This window comes from Thalassophryne amazonica, chromosome 21 (assembly GCF_902500255.1).
Source record: "Thalassophryne amazonica chromosome 21, fThaAma1.1, whole genome shotgun sequence".
In the NCBI taxonomy this organism is placed as follows: domain Eukaryota; kingdom Metazoa; phylum Chordata; class Actinopteri; order Batrachoidiformes; family Batrachoididae; genus Thalassophryne; species Thalassophryne amazonica.
Window position 1 is genome coordinate 31,486,413 of NC_047123.1, and position 19,067 is coordinate 31,505,479.

At 42.2% G+C, this 19,067-nt stretch overlaps 1 protein-coding gene across 1 annotated transcript; it reads left to right on the forward strand.

Annotated features, from left to right (window-relative positions):
* The first annotated feature begins 163 nt into the window (after positions 1-163).
* Positions 164-9,799, forward strand: mut (methylmalonyl CoA mutase). The gene is made up of 13 exons (XM_034162200.1): positions 164-216; positions 2,262-2,684; positions 3,072-3,439; positions 3,557-3,714; positions 5,250-5,421; positions 5,516-5,764; positions 6,012-6,123; positions 6,871-6,986; positions 7,226-7,341; positions 8,131-8,262; positions 8,347-8,494; positions 9,231-9,398; positions 9,525-9,799. Exons 2-13 carry the CDS (start codon positions 2,294-2,296, stop codon positions 9,651-9,653), a joined length of 2,259 nt encoding a protein of 752 aa, XP_034018091.1. The 5' UTR covers positions 164-216; positions 2,262-2,293; the 3' UTR covers positions 9,654-9,799.
* Positions 9,800-19,067: the final 9,268 nt, after the last annotated feature.

The following is a 19,067-nucleotide window of genomic DNA, read 5'->3' on the forward strand; positions in this document are numbered from 1 at the left end:
GTGGCCCAAAAACGTTGTCGTAATTTCCCAATATGACTTTTAAAAGAAAAGAAGGAAAAAATACGCCCCCTCCACCTTCTCGACTTCATTACTTCCGGGTCCAACCTTCGGGTTCACTAAGATGCGATTGGTTGACTGTTGTCTTCGCCAAATCTCATTGGTTAGAAAAACGCCCCGCCTCTTGGTTGCCACAGAAAACGACAGAAGACATTTGAGGTCAGAATGTTTTGTTATTGTCAATTTTCTGTTTGTTTGTTTTTTAAAGACACTAGCGTGCAGTCGGTGTCGTTTAGCGGACGCTGGAGCTATTGAATGCGCACCCAAGCGGCTGTTTCGTGTGCTGAACAGCTTTAGCTGCTAATTTAACCAAATAACAGATGAGTCCGTAAATGTCTGGACATCAAACTGCTTTTAAAGTTGTCTACCACAGCAGCTTGGTGAAATCAAATAATATGTAGTAATGACGTCAAAGTGCAAACTTTATGATTTAATTTGTTCTATGTGGTTATAATTAAACGCATAATTGTGTCACTACCAACTAGTAGGCTGAAAAAGTAAATAAAATGACAGTGAGAGCAAAAACATTATTGCAGGTGGTCAAAACAGCTATTTGAGAATAAGCTCTGAAGCTATTAACATAAAAGTGTGGCAGGTGACAAGAATTTTCTGTGGAGTAGAAAAAAAATTAACATTTGGCCAGATCACGAACAAACTCCGAGACACACACACACACACACACACGGAAAACTTTTACAGCTCTGGACAAATGACCCAAAGACCAGGTTTATGAAGAAAGCACATATGGAACAACAGCAGTGGAAGATGTAAAGATGTTCAAGGTGCTCGCTCACATGAGTCATCTCAGGTTTGGACCTGGAGTAGTACTGCAGAGACAGACCTCCCCGGTGCTCTTCTGTGGTTTTATCTTTTCCACAGATGAGCATCCAAACAGCTTTCCCTTGTCACCTTCATAAAGTGTGCCACACTGCGATGGAAGGTAGGTTGTGTTTGTCAGACCAGAACCTGAAAATATTCACATTTAAGAAGATATCAGAGAATTTGAACATTAAAAAAAAAAAAAAAAGACTCAAATGATTAATTGATTAGGTGGTGATTAGTTTAATAGCTGCAGCTTTGTTTACAACAATTTTCATATGATTGGTGCTTGTTTTTCCCCACCGGCCATAAGGCCTATGAGAAGGTCTGCAGGGCAGTATGGCTTAGGGCGGGTATACGTCACTCCCGTCGAAGTGGTGAATCTGAAGGCGAGAAGTCATACTGTGTGATGTAAACATGCTCGGGCTGTATGCTGTTCGTTGTGTTACGAAAGACCCAGATGTAGTCAAGTTCCCGTATGTCCACCCGCGCCAGTAGAAATGTGCTTCATCTGTGCGTACCTGCATCCTTGCATCAGTCACACCATGGTGGGTGCTTGAACACAATTTATCAGATTTTCACCAACTTTGATCTGGACTAACAAAACGATCTTGGAAAAGTTACAATTGGAGAATGATGTAGTTTATAAAGAATGTCTAAGGACTAACCAAATTATTGATTATTGGCATTTCTTGTCCCCTGGCTGCTGTATTTTTGTTGTTGTTTTTTGGATGCAGCAGGTGATATGGTGCCATATTCCTTTTCTTGTCCAGCATCCATAAACAAACCGCCGTGATTGTTTGGTTTCAATAAGAAACTGCCGTGATTATCATGTGATGAGAGGGACATCATAGTGTTGAAGCTGTACACAAAGCAGTTAATGAATTTCAAGATCAAAATTTAGGGTTAGGGTTGTGAATGAACTGTGAGGTAGCTTAAATAACAGTGGTTGATGTACTAATAGCAATGTGCGATTTGCAGATGGCGCCTTATCCATAGCAACGGCTTTTTTGTTTGTTTGTTGGGGAGGTTTTTTCAGTATCAACTGGCTGTTTTTCACCTACAGCCATCAATCAGCCGAACAAAAATAGCAATATTTGGTCTGTATATTATAAACCTCATAGCTTTTAAATTTTTAAAATCTGCCAATATTGTGTTTACCAAAATCCAAATGTAGCAGCGTGGTTAGAACAGCTACACAACTTGTTGCTTTGTTTTCCAAATGCAGTACAAGAACACAAAATACATGAGTCAGTGAATACGTCTTAATTTGTAGACCAAAGTTCAAGCCGATGTACTGTAATACAAATTTTCACTGGGGATGTTTGGCACATGAGTTTCCCTTCCTGTTTTTTTTAATACCTGCTCCTCCTCATCCATCACAGGTGGTCCATGCAGGTTTGAGAAGACCATTAACATGCTGACAGCACAGATGGTTTGTGCAGCTTTGGCTGCCCGGTGCCTGATTCGATCTTCTGCCTCCTTAGGATACACGTCTCTGTTTCACACCACCTCAAAACACATGGACGAAGTTGAGCTGAATCCTGAGTGGGTCAGTCTGGCTAAGAAACAACTCAAAGGGAAGAACCCGGAAGATCTGATTTGGCATACACCCGAAGGAATCGATATCAAGCCTGTGTACAGCCAAGCGGACATGGCCGGGAATGCAGATGAATTGCCGGGAGTGTTTCCCTACACTAGGGGTCCCTATCCTACCATGTACACCTACAGACCATGGACGATCAGGCAGTACGCAGGCTTCAGCACTGTTGAGGAGAGTAACAAGTTCTACAAAGACAACATTAAAGGTAATTTACAGGTTACTCATTAAAGTGGTCACAGAGTTATACACGGCCCAGGGTCCCCATACCCTCCTGCTCGGTCCGAGAATGTCATTGCTAAAGTTAAAAAGTGTAATTGGTTAAAAACTGCTGAATTTAAATTGCTGTCTGCACATCTTACATGTTTCCTTTATTTAGTAACTTAACTACTGCAAACAAAGAGAAACTGGAGTGAATGTTGGGTAATTATTAGGCATGGAAAGTTGCTCTGTTGCACATTTTTGTGTCACTCACCTCTTATAAAAGCTCAATGTATTGCTGCCGAAATTACACTTTTTCTCTTTACGGTAAAATTGTCTAAATGGGTAATTTTAAGTTCTGTCCGTCACAGTCTAATTCTGTCGCTCATTTCAGCTGGACAGCAGGGTCTCTCTGTGGCTTTTGACCTCCCGACACATCGCGGTTATGACTCCGACAACCCCAGAGTCCATGGAGATGTTGGCATGGCTGGAGTCGCAATCGACACAGTTGAAGACATGAAGATGCTCTTTGATGGAATCCCACTGGACAAGATGTCTGTGTCCATGACAATGAATGGGGCAGTCATCCCTGTGCTTGCCATGTTTATCGTGACTGGAGAGGAACAGGGCGTGTCCAAAGCCAAGCTAACTGGGACCATTCAAAATGATATTTTGAAGGAGTTCATGGTCCGCAATACCTATATTTTCCCCCCGGAGCCTTCCATGCACGCCATTGCAGACATCTTTGCATATACTTCGATGGTATTTAACACTGAATTATCATTGCCATCACCATATAGCAGTAGTTCCTGTAAAGCATGTCTGAATGTAGTATTTTCTTATTGTTTCATTGATGTTTTTTAATGACAATTTTCACAGAACATGCCAAAATTCAACTCTATATCCATCAGTGGCTACCATCTTCAGGAGGCTGGAGCAGATGCTATCCTAGAAGTGGCCTACACCATTGCCAATGGCTTGGAGTACTGCCGCACGGGTCTGAAAGCAGGCCTGACCATTGATGAGTTTGCCCCAAGGTACACAAATTAAGGCTTTAACACTGCAGCATATGACCACAGACAGGCTGTCGGAACTGTCCGAGAGAATTGAAAATGCCCCGTGTTTGACGTAAATAGTGATAAGGGTGGAATTTTTTTTGTTTTGTTTTTTTACTTTTTGACTTCCACGCTTGAACAGCTGCACCAGTTACATGCTGATTGAGTGGCTGCCAATATTGTTTTCTTACTGCCTCACATTGAACTTTGTTCACAGTGTTTCTTCTGCAGATGGGCACAACACATTAGCAATAGGCAAAGGCTATACACCCAACTGTCGGGCAAATAAATATAATGTCCTACCTTATTCGCCCAACCGTTTGGACAGATAAGTCATACATTGAACGTTACATGCACAACCGTTGGGCAGATAAATATATCTTATTCGCCCAACCATGATCGTGTATTTGACATGTTTTGTAAACTAAACATCTAAACTATGTTTTTTTACACCGCTTTTTAAGGCTGTATTGCGGCGTATGTTTGACATTTAACGGCGCCGTCTTTAATTACTGCAAAAACACCGCAACGGATGAAAACAGAGAAGCATTTTGAACGGAAACCTGTTAACTACGACGAAACAGTTTTTGAACAAAATGCTGCTTGTTGGTTGTAAGATGGTGTTAGTTTGACGCTGTTCCCTGGGTGTGATGAGCCAAACAGAACCACTTTAAATCACAGCTCCTCCGCGGGCTGTGAACCCTCCCGCAGCCGGCGAGAAAATATCCGCCTTTTTTTCCTCCCGCATTGAAACTGGAAGTGAGCTTACAAGCACGCTCATTGGTCGGTTGTGGTTGGGCGTATATGCTTGTGAATTTACTTTATTGATCCAACGGTTGGGCGTATAGCCACTCTCGTAGCAATAACAGTATGTAATTTAAAAAATATAAAAAGGATCACAGTAATGAGGAAAATGTCTAAAACTCTTCTAAACAGAGGTTGGGGTCAGTCAGAGATCGCAGGCAAAATTCCCATATTAGAACTTGGAATTAAAGATTTTGGACAGAATTGGAATGTAATTTCTCGCTTTCAATTACGAGGAGCTCGAGTCTCATCACCAAATTTCAAATTAATAAGTCTGAGTAAAAATATAAAACCCAATGAACACAAAAGGCCACAGTTTGAACATCTCAAAAGTTCTTGCAAACACACTGAATGTGTGATGTCTGTTCCATACATTCATGCTGCTCACATACAGTACAGCTTTAAAAGGTTTAATGAGTTCATTTAGAGTTACTGGATTTGAGCATGTTATACTGCACCGAAATTAAAACGGAACAGAATTGGAATTGGTTCCAATCACAATGACAAATCCTTGCAGTTTCTAAACTGTGAGCTAGTTCATGAAAAAACGTGCAAATACTACACAGTATTTAATCAATAATGTGTTTGTTTAATCTGATTTGATTGCTGTCTAACAAAAGGAAAGTTCAGAACGCTCTGTATTGGTTTTATAATGTGGAATTCATGTTTTTTTTTTCTTGAATATTCTCTCCAACTTTCTGTTTTTCCAACAGGTTGTCATTCTTCTGGGGTATTGGAATGAATTTCTACATGGAAATCGCCAAGATGAGGGCAGCCCGGAGGCTGTGGGCCACGCTCATCCAAGAGAAGTTCAAGCCCCAGAACAAAAAGTGTCTCCTCCTCCGCACTCACTGCCAGACATCAGGCTGGTCTCTCACTGAACAGGCAGGCTGTTATTAGAAGTAGGTAGTCAGCAGCATACAGATGTTGACTGGTCACCATGACAGCCACGATTTTTCCTCCCCCTTCTCATCCGTAGGATCCGTACAACAACGTGATCCGTACAGTGATCGAAGCCATGGCGGCTGTGTTCGGGGGAACGCAATCTCTCCACACCAATTCGTTCGATGAGGCGCTGGGCCTGCCCACGGTGAAGAGTGCTCGCATCGCCAGGAACACCCAGATCATCATCCAGGAGGAGTCGGGAATCCCCAAGGTGGCTGACCCCTGGGGTGGCTCGCATATGATGGAAGCTCTTACGGACAGCGTCTACAATACAGCCCTGAAGGTTGGTTTTGGGGAAAAAATTACGCTAGTTTAAATTTTTGGATATGCTTTAAAGGTATGCTTTTGTACAACGAGTTGGACAAATTATAGACTTCTCTAGATGTGGACATTTTAAACACTGGATTACTGAAGTCAGCTTTCCTGATCAACAGCACCCTGAAATGGGATGAAATGTGACTTTGTAGTTTGGCATTCTTCATGTTTTGTAGCAATTATTGTCTTTTAGAACTTTTATTTTCTTGATATAGTTCATTCAAGACATCGAAGAGATGGGCGGCATGGCGAAAGCTGTGTCGGAGGGAATCCCCAAACTTCGTATTGAGGAATGTGCTGCACGGCGACAAGCCCGCATCGATTCAGGTGTAGTTGAAATGCAGCCTTTCATCGATGAGCTGAAGCACGTCCTCGAAACCAGTGGTCTCCCCCTCACATAGTCAAGCTATATGAGAATCACCCACAAGGGGGCGCCAATAGAGTAACTATGAGGAAAAAAAATCACTTGGGCATGCTGAGATGATCCATGTGACTTCTAAGGAGATTTTTGCAACAGCAGAGGTTGAAATAATGATTCCTGTAGTTGTAAACAAACAAACCTCCTGCAGTTATTTCAGTGTCAAACATCCATACATATATAAATATGTGGCATTTTTTTTATTGGTTACTTGTCATTGAAACATTTTTTAATGTTGCATCCAGTTTGTTCCATCTCACCACTATGTTCATAGTATGCAGGACTTGATATTTACACCATAGGTTCCTCCCTCAGACTAGATGACCCAATTACATTTTAGGGTTGTTCGGTGCGTGCGTTTGCATGTAAGTGAAGATGAAGTGATTACCGCCATTACTTGAAGATCCTGTATGGCAGAATCAGTATATACTATAGAACGGGAATATTACGGTGACACAAATAGGATGAGATACACAAATTTGATCATTGGGATGGTAATTTGCATCTTAAACTGCTTCACCATCCTTCGTAAAACATATTTCTGTAGTAAGTGCAACTAAATGTGTGTTTGGGTTGCACTGTGCGTCTGAAGAGGGTGCTAAATTATTTTCCTGCTGGTTCATGTGCCTGTATATTTTCCCGTCCCATTTTTACAGGTTCAGAGGTTATTGTCGGGGTGAACAAGTACCGTCTGGACAAGGAGGAGACAGTAGAAGTGCTGGCCATAGATAACACGATTGTACGGCAAAAACAGATAGAAAAATTGAAAAAGGTCAGTTTTCCTCTGAGGATCAATTTGGAGAGTCACCACTGATGTTACAAGATAATGTTTGTTGTCTCTCCCTCCCTGCACAGATAATCAAGCTAATTTGAGATTGAATGAAGTGACAGGAATGAATGGGTTGAATATCTTTTATTGATACAGCTGGTTTGTTGCCCGTTATTATCCCAATCCACAGCCTGTTTCGTCACACAGATCTGACTGTCTGTCTCACACATGATCTTGTGCAGGTGAGGGAAAGCCGTGACCCTGAGGTAGCCAGAAAGTGCCTGACTGCCATTGAGGAATGTGCCCGAACCAGAGAGGGCAACCTTTTAGCCCTGGCTGTGGAGGCGTCTCGAGCCAGGTAAAAACTCCCTCCTCGGGAAAATCTCACTGTTTAGTCTGTGTGTGTCTGGATTAATTGAGCCTCAACTACTTACATTTGTCATTGTGATTATCTTCAGATATCCAGGGGGTGGTTGTGACACCAGTTCAGCCTAATTAAAAAAGAGAAATAATCTGATCATCTTATTTGATCATAATATTCCTGCAGTGATGTGTGAACAGTGTGATTATGGTAAATGTGACGACACAATAATAAATCGCAGATTATCAATCAGACAGCAGCTAAAGCTACAGTATGTAGGATTTATGGGCGTTTATGACTGGAGCAGAAATAGAATATAACATTCATAGTCATCTGTTCAATAATGTATAATTGCCTAAGACAAAGAATCGATGTGTTTTAAAAAGCTTAGAATGAGCCTTTCATATCTATGTGGGGGCGGGGCCTCCTCATGGAGACCACCATGTTGATACAGTAACTCAAAAGGAAAATAATTTGTATTTTGCATTTTACAGCATGGCCAGCAGAGTGGAAGGAGAAAAAAAAAATCAGAATAATCAGTGATTTCTCCCCTATACCATGTCTACTGGTAGAGAACCTTTATTTTTATTTAATGGAGACTTATACGTAATCACAAGAGAAGGCAACACAGCATGAACCCCGTTGCTAAAGAAGCAAAAATGTGATGGGAAACAAAATAATGCAGTCTACAAATTCACCACTAGATGGCTCTAAATCTGGTGGATATTAGTGTTCGATATATTGAGTGTGGCTCACTTATTTTCTGTTGTGCTTCTCTATTTTTAGATGTTCTGTTGGCGAAATCACCGATGCCATGAAGAAAGTGTTTGGTGAACACAAAGCCAGCACCAGGATGGTTAGTGGTGCTTACCGCAGTGAGTTTGGGGAGCACAAAGAGATCACCGACACTCTCAATAGGTACGAAACGGCATCTCAGACTTTAGAATTACCCCCCAAAATGCTTTTCTTTTAATTTGTGTTTTTTAAATTCCTGAATTGCAGAGTTGCTGAGTTTAAGAAGCACGAGGGTCGGAACCCTCGTCTGCTTGTTGCAAAGATGGGGCAGGACGGTCATGACAGAGGTGCCAAAGTCATTGCCACAGGATTTGCTGACCTGGGATTTGATGTGGACATTGGGCCGCTCTTTCAGGTCATTTTACGCCAGTGTTTTTCAAATGTTTTTTGCTTGTGATAAACCAGCAAATGTTGAAATTTGGCCTCAGTAAAGTCTGCATGTGGACTGTTCTGCATATAGTAACCCAACAGACATTTTAGTTCACCTCAAACTGTCAGCAAAACAATTTTCTGGAGTATAATTTGCATTTTTTTGTGGTTTGGGAGGTGCAGCGACTTATATTCTGAAAAATCAGACATTTGTTATTATCAATAATAATTATAATAACTACTTACATGGTGCTTTTCCAGGAATCAAAGCACCAAACAAGAAAAACTCCAGTAATAAAAGAACAAACAACAATAATAAGAAAGTAGATGATGACAATAAAGTACAAAACCCCAAAATTAAAGAGCTGATAATACAGAAAAAACATCCCACTGTCAATCAGATAGTGTATATCAAATTTGGGTGACATTCTGGATGTAGAGCTGCAGAGGAGGGTGGAGCTTGTGGTTTCACCCCATTTGGTTTTGTACAAGATATCTCGGGCACATTTTGGTAAAATCTCATTTGGAGATGGACTTTGGCTCAAGGAGATAGCTGCTGATCCAGATCTGCTTCAGTTTTGGAGAAACCCACTTTATGACCTGAGAAAAGATCTAAAAACTCCAAACATGATTGCCCCTCTTTTGTGAATATGATCCTTGTTTTGGTGTATATCTCAGTTAATTCATCTTCTGTTCTCCACACGTGGCTGTTGGGCTACCAGACTCCTCGGGAGGTTGCCCAGCAGGCGGTGGATGCAGACGCACACTGCGTTGGGGTCAGCACGCTCGCCGCTGGTCACAAGACTCTGGTTCCAGAGCTCGTCGTGGAACTACGCAACCTCAACAGGCCGGACATCCTGGTTATCTGCGGAGGCGTCATCCCACCACAGGTAGCGTCTGAGCTGTGTCATCATCAAAACTCTTTGAGGCTTCATCCTCTTCATCTGTTGCTCAAGTTGAATGTATTGTAACTGTTCTCCCCCCCCCCCCCCCCAATGTTCCATCCCGCTGTGCAGGACTACGAGTTCCTGTATCAAAGCGGTGTGTGCGCCATCTTTGGCCCAGGAACTAGGATCCCAAAAGCTGCAGTGGAGGTTATCGACAACATTGAGAAGAACCTAGAAAACATCCGGGCGGCCATGTGAGCTCAAGAAGAAAGTGACTCTTCTGTAAAAATGTAGTTTGACTTTAAGAATGTAAGTATTCATGTTTGTTTAAAAAAAAAAAAAAGGGTTGATCCCCCCGCTCATGTTTGATTAATAAATCTGTCAGAGTTGTGATTGTAGCCACATTTTGTTGTCTCTCTCATTTGGGTTTCACTACTGTTATGGGCCCTACGTTGGCAGTTTGTAGCGCAGGTGCGTTTGGGGCGTGTCCAACTCCACTTTGTCATTTCGACTACGCCTGATCTGAGTGTCAATTGAGACACGGTGTGCAAAGAGGTTGTATTTAGTTGATGATTCATGGGTGTCATTTGTCATTAATTTTTTAAGAGTTTGTAGATCATCACTATTCACTATTTCACTGGTATATCACTAATCGTTAATCGTTATCACTAGATTGTTAAGTCAAGAGGGAGGGTTTCTGGTGAGGAAAAACCTGTGCGCAAAGCGTCCACTTACGATCACTTACGGGAGTAGCTACCACATTTTCCAGTAGTTGATCTCCTCATTCCTACAACACCTCCTCCTCCATCTACTCTATTTCCTCCATATCCCATCATGCACTTGGGCTGGACAGTGCGCAACCTGGTCTCTGGGCCTTGGTGCTCCTCATATGCAATCCTAGGGAGGTAGAATAATAGAAAATTTTGCACTCTAGTTTTTTGTTTGTTTGTTTGTTTGTTTGGTTTATGGCACAATTACTTTCTGCTGCTTCACAATAGCAAAGAACCAACAGTGCATTTTAGCGTGCCTTGTTTTAACACCAACACACAAGGATGGGCAGGATACCACTTTTTCATTTCTGATGCAATAAACAGTACTGAAACCTTCAGTATCTATTGATACGAAAGAAATCAATACTTTTGTTCAACAACTAATTTGTCTGAATGTACTTTGCTAAGCTAGCCAACATCTAACAAAACATGATCTCAAACTGAAGTAAACATTCTACTCCCTGATATCAGATGAAGTATTATTGGGCATCATCGGATCAATGCACCTCTCAGACACACCCATGGGTGCACAGTTGCGCCAGTTTGTGCCTGTTGAAAGGCAGGGCTTTTGGGGCAACAGATCCTGTTTGTTCATTTCTTTAACTTCATGAGACAAAGTCAAAAGACAAATTTGGTGCAATGATTGTAACTTAAAACAGTAAAATTGTTAGCTGGTAGCATTAGTTTTCTGCTCTCTTCTGTCTGCCTAGTAAAAAAGGTTTTTGAATTCAGACAACGTCTGCAGCTCTCCATTATGGAAATAACATTTGTAAGAGAGGGCATGCATGTTTGTGTTTATATCGTTTTATGCTCTCCGGGCTTTACCACCAAACTCATAAATGAGAAAAACAGACTTTAATGCACTTTTTATTTCTGTAATAAAAATTATGTGCTTTGGAAATGCGTCTCAAATTATTAGATTGCATGGAACATCTTGCTTTTACTTTTTTCTCAGTCACTCAGAAATATATAGCAAATTGCACAATTAGAAAATTGATGCAGTAGAAATCTACGCATGCGAGTTATCACCACTATACAAGAGAAGGAAGTTTTAATGGTCTTTCAAAGCACAGACAGTTACATTTTTATATATTCAGCAAATAAACAGAATTGCCTTTTCTCTTTGTTAAATTCAATTAGCCAAAGCATGGAAACTCAGAATATCGCCACTAGATGTCAGGATTGCACACCTCAATTTCTTCCACACACATTGCCTGATTTTTGTGGCGTGTAAGGTTGATTTGATTTGATGTGGAAAGAGATTTCATGAGGTCAAAAACGTTTAGCAGAGATGTTAATTAGATCATCTTTAGTGCCACTGTGACGCTTCAGTCAGGGAAGATGGTTGCAGATTTGTGAGACAGCAGCAATGTGTGTACACTCATCAGCCACTTTGTTGGGTACGCCATAGGTTGACCATAAGTGGACAATAGAAGATTGGAGAAACGTTGACGACATATTTATGTGTTTGTTGGCTTTGAGAAATCCGAGCATCTTAATTTTCCGTTGATGCATGTAAATGCCAACCTGTTTTGGCTTCATATGTTGATGATGCCAGTCACCCTCTGCACACCATCATCATCCACTGGAGGAGCCTCTTCAACCACAGACTGCTTCTTCCCAAGCGCAGGACCAACAGATTGAAAAACCCCTTTGTCCCTCAGGCAATCAGACTGTACAACTCCTCACTCGAGGGGAGGAGGAGTAACAGGAAGACAGGGGACAGGAATGAGAGGAACGGTAGTTGCCAGTCAACCATTAGCGAGCAGTATGGTATTTATATTTGTATTTACATTTTGCAAATTTTTTACTTCTACTTTTGATTCTTGGTGTGCTTCTTACCCTGTGTGCTGCTATACAGTGCTGCTGGAACATCAGTTTCCCTGAGGGAGTCTTCCTAAAGGGATGAATAAAGTTCTATCTAATCTAATCTATAATAAATATTGCTCAATCATAACAGCGGGTATACACAGAGAGTGTGCAAGTGGCACCACATTCCATGAAATTACCCTGAATTAATAAATAATGCTTCTTATTTAGAAGTATAGGCATCAGGGGCGCTGCCAAGGATTTTGGGCCCCATGAAAAGAAATCTTACTGGGCCACCCCCCATTTTTTTTTTTTCCCACATTAACATGGACCATCTGCATGTCAGTATGCATGTGCAGTTGTGCACTTTTTGTGCAGATTTTGTAGCAGTATTGCGTCGACCATTTCACAGACTTGACTGACTTCTAGAGGTGCTTATCTTCTGATTGCAGCTGGGGGTCATGTGTGTATATCTGCTCACTATCTCGGTTGCCAATTGAGCCGACCGTATTCCGCAAACATGGAGACAGTTGGTCTCCTGTGAGGACTTATTCAAGTGTGCAGCTCCTGTGTACAGTTTAAATAGCTTGTCGATGATTGGAAGGATCAAATGGCTGAGGAATCAAACCACAAAGGTTCTGTGTGAAAACATCAAGGTGGTCATTATGATTACTTATGACCTGTTGGTTTACGAAAATTACTGTGAAATTGGCTAGACCTTTGAGGAAAACTTTGCCTGGGCAGACAGTAATTGTATTTCCTGTTACGTCTGAGTTTTACTCTCCCTCAGTGTCTTTACTTGTATCTGTGTAACTCAACGCCTCGCTCAGTGTTTCCAGGGGCGGCACTGAGATTTTACAGATGAGGTGGTCGAGTGTTGCATGAAGATGGCAAGCTAGACCGGCTTGCATTCCTTTGAGATTAGCAAGTGAAAATATTAATTGATAAATAAAATTTTAAGTCAGAATTTTATGCATGCATAAATAAATGGAGTTGATGTGAAACGAGCTAATGTATGCGCAACAAGTACTGTATTTTCCAGAGTATAAGTTGCACCTGTTAAACTCGATTTTTGGGTATACAAATCGCACTTGAGTATAAATAGGAGGTCTCCCACATGAGTAAAACAAATGCGACTTAACAGTGGCAGCAGTAGTAATGGAAAACTTGCGAATTGTGTTTGGATAAATGTTATTTGCAACAGTGCTGCACTTTAAAAATATGCAACCCACGCCTCGTTTTCATGTGGGCTGTGTCCATAATAAATGTGATATGCCATCTAGTGTTCGTTACAGAGGTCACCACAGCAGCCGCAAGAGGCTATTTTTGTCTACATTTCATCGTCCAGTTGTGTGGAATATGTGCATGAACCACTAGAGGCTGAAACAAAGAAGCGACAAATTGGCTTGTTACTGCTACAAAAAAAAAAGAACTAATATTCAAAATGTATCAAACTTACTAAACTATTTTCTTTTTACTTCTCCAGCTACACTTTGAGCATCAGCATTCAAGTAACTGAAATGAAGGTGCTAACCTGCTAGTTTTCCGAAGATTTATTGGCTTTCCAAAGCTAACTTCTTGTCACACAGCTCATAATGTTTTACCAAAATCCACTGCAAAAGTTACATTCTTTTCAGCACACTTGAGACAAATTCAACTCCAGAAAAAAGTGACCAGTGACAGCTACATACACATACGTTATGTGGAAAACAAGGCAACAAAATTCAAAAGCAAACGCTAGCCGTGTACGGTCAGAAAAGTGGAGGTTTCATTTACAGTCACACATTGGCATCTGTCACTGCATTATGGAAAGTTGTACTTTGATTTAAATTAGCATGTGGTGTTATAATGAAAAAAGGGACACATATTTACGTTTGAGTCCACACTCGTTTTATGCAGACAATACTGTATTTGAGTCTAGACCCAGGGGGGTAAGCATAGATTAGGGGAATCTCCAACAATAAAAACAAATATGGTGGCTCTTGGTGAGTTTTCTTGCGTAGCTCAGTCGGTGATGGTGCCTTTCTTCACATTTTCCACTTTTATATGCAGAAAACGATGAAATATTCAGCGAATATTGACACTCTGTGGATCTTGTCTCGTGTGTCCTCATCCAACAGTGTTCCTCTAAAGTTCAACCATCAGCTGTGGTTATGCAAATCAGCATGAATCCCCATAAACTAAGAAACCAAACTGTAATGGGGAAATAAAAGTGAAACCATAATGCAATCTGCAGCCTCACCACTAGATGGCACTATGTCCTACTTACTGTAACTTTAACAACGTGCAGCTTGAAGTCTGTGCAGAACATATTAAAATCTGCCACTGACTGGGAAAAGCGACTCACTGCTTCCAGACGCCGTGATGGCAGGAAGCTGAAAGAACAAGATCACAGCTCTCTGTCCCGTTTGATAAAACCAGAGTTTGGGTGTTTGCCATCACCAGGGGCTTGGCAGGATGCAGTGACTCACTGAGGTTTGAAACCTCGTTAAAAATTGTCACTTTATTTTAAGCAGCTGCCACACTTCAGAGTTCCACATCCTTCTGGAAAACTAATCAGAAGTCTGACATGGACTTGGGAATGGCTGAATGACATTCATGCTGTTATTGTCTGAACTGTTGGAGTTTATTCCTGGTTGACGGCAGGATAATGACAGCTTTTAATTTTCCTGTCAGGTGGATTGAAAGCATCTGTCCGGTGTGTCGTGTCTTGAGAAATTGGGAAGATTAAAGAATTTGTGATTGATCTATTATGGTTGGTGAACTAATATTCTGAACCGGATTTAGGGAATCATGTGACAGATTGATTCATATAATTTGCATTTACCATTTCCTCGTCAGCTCATAGCTGCTTCAAGACACAGTCAGGATACAAAGACTTAAAGCGGGTAGTCTGAAGCATATAGCAAGTGCACCTGGGGGCGTGTCTGACTCTGCTTTATTTACACAACGGTGTATGCAAAGGGGTTGTATTAGTATCTCAGTTAATCATAGGCCTGTTTTGGGCGGAACACAAACGAGTAATTTTCAATGGTTGGACTCTAGTGAGAGGTTTTCTGGCGAGGAAATGGATCTGCATGGCAAAGTGTCAAAGCACACAAGCGTTTGTTGAGCAACTGTGGGCAGTTGAAAGCTGTTTTTAGTTTAAACGATCTTATTGTTCAAAGTGTACGCAGCCTTGTTGAATGAGATGTCATATTACGGGAATCTACCGAGCTCCTGATATGGAATTCCAACTCCAAGGTGGGTTTTATTGTTTGTTTGGTTTTTTTTCTTGTTTTTTTTTTTTTTTTTTTGGTTGGTTTTTGGACCTATTGATTGGAAATGCCATGAATAATTTTCACAATTGGAGGTGCGAACGAATGACCAAAGGTGATAACTGGATGCTGTTGGCCCGAGTATCTCTCTTTGGAGGATCCTTGGGTATAGCTGGAGTGACATTGTGTCAAACAAGTGGGTGGTTAGGGAGATTAAGATGAGGAGTATGACTTTGATTTTGAAAGAATGTCACCTTTGTGGTGCATTTCTTTATGTATGAACTAGCACGTAGGTTCCAGAGTGTTGAGGACCCCAGCAGCTGGAGAAGACCAAGGGGACAACCACACCTCACCTGGCTGCAGCAGATACTTGGTTACTTTAGAGATATGGGGATGTATTGGTGGTCTGTGTGGTTGGTTGCCATCCTGGATGGTGGTTCTGTGGTGGTGTGGATGCAGGGAAGCGTGGCACCACTGAATACTCCCAGACTTGACTTGGAGTTTGGGAATTCCAAACTCACAGTAAGAAACCACTGGAAACGTGTTTACTGCTGCAATGACTTTGTGTCAAATGCAGGGAAATGTCGACGCTGACATTTTGGCCATGTGGCGCATTTCTAGAGTCATGATCCAGCATGCATTTGCCTCCATGTTGAGGACCTCAGTAGTTGGAGAGGCCAAGGGAATGCCATGTTTCACCTGGATGGCAGATAGAAGTTTCAGCTGCCATCCACAACCCAAGGTAGCTGTAGATGCAACAATATACAGCCCCAGCTCAAGCCTCTAGACCCAACCTGAGTTTGAAAAATACAGTGAAACCCGCCTATGACCTCCTAGTAACAACTGAACATGGAGTAAGCTTTAGAGGAACGTGATGTCTACTGAGTAGCGCAAAATAACTGGCTGCCTGTCGTCTTTTTATATTTCTGTCTCTGTATAAATGTAGAAAAACAAATGTGCAACCTCATATATGTGGAACAGTGGTGTCTTGCTTGCTAGACATCAAACTGGCGATTTAGTCCTTATAGCATACAGATGGTTGGTGTCACTCCAAGGTAAACCTTAGTTGTGCCAGGCAGAGTGCATGCTACGTGCCAGCAGCCTCTGCTCCATCACGGTCTAGTAGTGTCCACCAACCCGATGGCCCCTAGTAGGCGTCTGCCTTGAAAATCCACACACACAGTCTAGTTCCGGTTGTGTTTCTGTCCTCGAACGGCTAGAGATGAGTATAAACCAGCCCAGATGTTTATTGTTCCAGGTACGTCGAGTCGAGGCCTAGCGACGGGGAGGGTGAACGCGTGACTGTTTATTTTATATCCAGTTCTGAAGTGTGCCTGGAGACACAGGGTACAGGATGAATAACACATTTAGCAGGAAAGAGAGAGACAAAAAGCAAAATAATCAACACTGAAGCAGAAAGAAGGACGGGGGTGGAATTATGGCTGAGATTTGCAAGGGCAGCACAAAATTACGAGGGCAAAACGTTAGTCGAGGGAGACCTCTCTGTGCTTTAGGGGAACAAAATGTTTTAGGACCGCGTGAAATGGGGGAAAGAAAAGTGAAACGGTTTTGTTTTTGGCTAAGAAAGTTAAAATGTTTTGCTTGGCTGGGCACCAGCGTTGAAGACAGCCGGCTGTAGTTCCCCCGTTTGCTACGAAGCGGCGTGTCGGCAACGTCTGCTGAAATCAAATCCAGTGTCTTGCACCCGCAACAATGTGGCAGAATGGCTTGAAGGTAATGGCGCGATTACACTGTTGGATTGTGCGGCAAATCTAACAAGGAGTTCTCAAGCCCCGCCCTCGCTGTCTCTGTGGATTACACGGACATGCTGCTAAAGCCAGGTGTCTCATGCTATCTCTGCAGAACGTTGGCTAACGCTAGTCCGGCATGCTAAATGAGATCTCATTTCCTCTTTTCAAGTTTGAAACCTGTTCAACATCTGTCAGACAAACAGCATTCGAACATAACGACATAAGCAGATCTGCAGAGCACTCGTGTTCCTGCACAATTCGAACACAACAGATTCTTGATGTTTGGTCCTAAATGATCCAAGGCAAATATCTGAATGGGCTGATTGTGGGATTTTGCAATCATATCTGCTTTTGCTGTATCTGTTAGCTGTTTAATCTGCGCAGTTAGATTGATCTAGTTAACTAGATAACGATCTGTTTCACAGTGTAATCTTCACGTGCCTTAACTAAAGCACTCCCTCTGCTGAATCACCTCTAAATTATTTACACATTATTCACTTTGTGTGTTTTTAGGAATCCGCTAGCTTAGCGCAGCTACTAGCTCTTAGCCGGTTTAGCATGGTCAGCTTCTCCTGTCTCTCCCGCACTTTTCTGCTCTTGGGTGGAAATGTTTAGTTATTCCTCGGCCTCCTTATAGCAGTAATGGTACTTGTAATAAGTGTAGCTTATTCGTAGCTTTGGAGGCCAGGCTGGGCGAATTGGAGACTCGGCTCCGCACCGTGGAAAATTCTACAGCTAGCCAGGCCCCTGTAGTCAGTGCGGACCAAGGTAGCTTAGCCGCCGTTAGTTCCCTTCCAGCAGATCCCGAGCAGCCGGGAAAGCAGGCCGACTGGGTGACTGTGAGGAGGAAGTGTAGTTCTAAACAGAAGCCCCATGTACACTGCCAACCCATTCACATTTCTAACCGTTTTTCCCCCTCGGGGACACACCCGCCGAGGATCAAACTGTGGTTATTGGCGACTCTGTTTTGAGAAATGTGAAGTTAGCGACACCAGCACCATAGTCAATTGTCTTCTGGGGGCCAGAGCAGGCGACATTGAAGGAAAATTTGAAACTGCTGGCTAAGGCTAAGCGTAAATTTGGTAAATGTAATTCACGTCGGCAGCAATGACACCCGGTTACGCCAATCGGAGGTCACTAAAATTAACATTGAATCGGTGTGTAACTTTGCAAAAACAGTGTCGGACTCTGTAGTTTTCTCTGGCCCCTCCCCAATCGGACCGGGAGTGACATGGTTAGCCGCATGTTCTCCTTGAATTGCTGGCTGTCTGAGTGGTGTCCAAAAATTAGGTTGGCTCATAGATAATTGGCAAAGCTTCTGGGAAACCTGGTCTTGTTAGGAGAGACGGCATCCATCCCACTTTGGATGGAGCAGCTCTCATTTCTAGAAATCTGGCCAATTTCTTTAAATCCTCCAAACCGTGACTATCCAGGGTTGGGACCAGAAAGCAGAGCTGTAGTCTTACACACCTCTCTGCAGCTTCTCTCCCCCTGCCATCCCCTCATTACCCCATCCCGTAGAGACGGTGCCTGCTCCCAGACCACCAATAACCAGCAAAAATCTATTTAAGCATAAAAATTCAAAAAGAAAAAATAATATAGCACCTTCAACTGCACCACAGACTAAAACAGTTAAATGTGGTCTATTAAACATAGGTCTCTCTCTTCTAAGTCCCTGTTAGTAAATGATATAATAATTGATCAACATATTGATTTATTCTGCCTTACAGAAACCTGGTTACAGCAGGATAATTATGTTAGTTTAAATGAGTCAACACCCCGAGTCACACTAACTGCCCAGAACGCTTGTAGCACGGGCCGATGGCAGAGGAGGATTAGCAGCAATCTCCATTCCAGCTTATTAATTAATCAAAAACCCAGACAGAGCTTTAATTCATTTGAAAGCTTGACTCTTAGTCTTGTCCATCCAAATTGGAAGTCCCAAAAACCAGTTTTATTTGTTTGTTATCTATCGTCCTCCTGGTCGTTACTGTGAGTTCTCTGTGAATTTTCTGACCTTTTGTCTGACTTAGTGCTTAGCTCAGATTAAGATAGATATAGTGGGCGATTTTAACATCCACACAG

Bases quoted from the DNA above. Each gene is read 5' to 3' on its own strand.
- mut (XM_034162200.1), top strand. From the start codon at position 2,294: ATGCTGACAGCACAGATGGTTTGTGCAGCTTTGGCTGCCCGGTGCCTG. The intron at 3,440-3,556 runs GTATTTAACACT...CAATTTTCACAG, and splicing joins TCTTTGCATATACTTCGATG to AACATGCCAAAATTCAACTC. The intron at 3,715-5,249 runs GTACACAAATTA...TTTTTCCAACAG, and splicing joins ATTGATGAGTTTGCCCCAAG to GTTGTCATTCTTCTGGGGTA.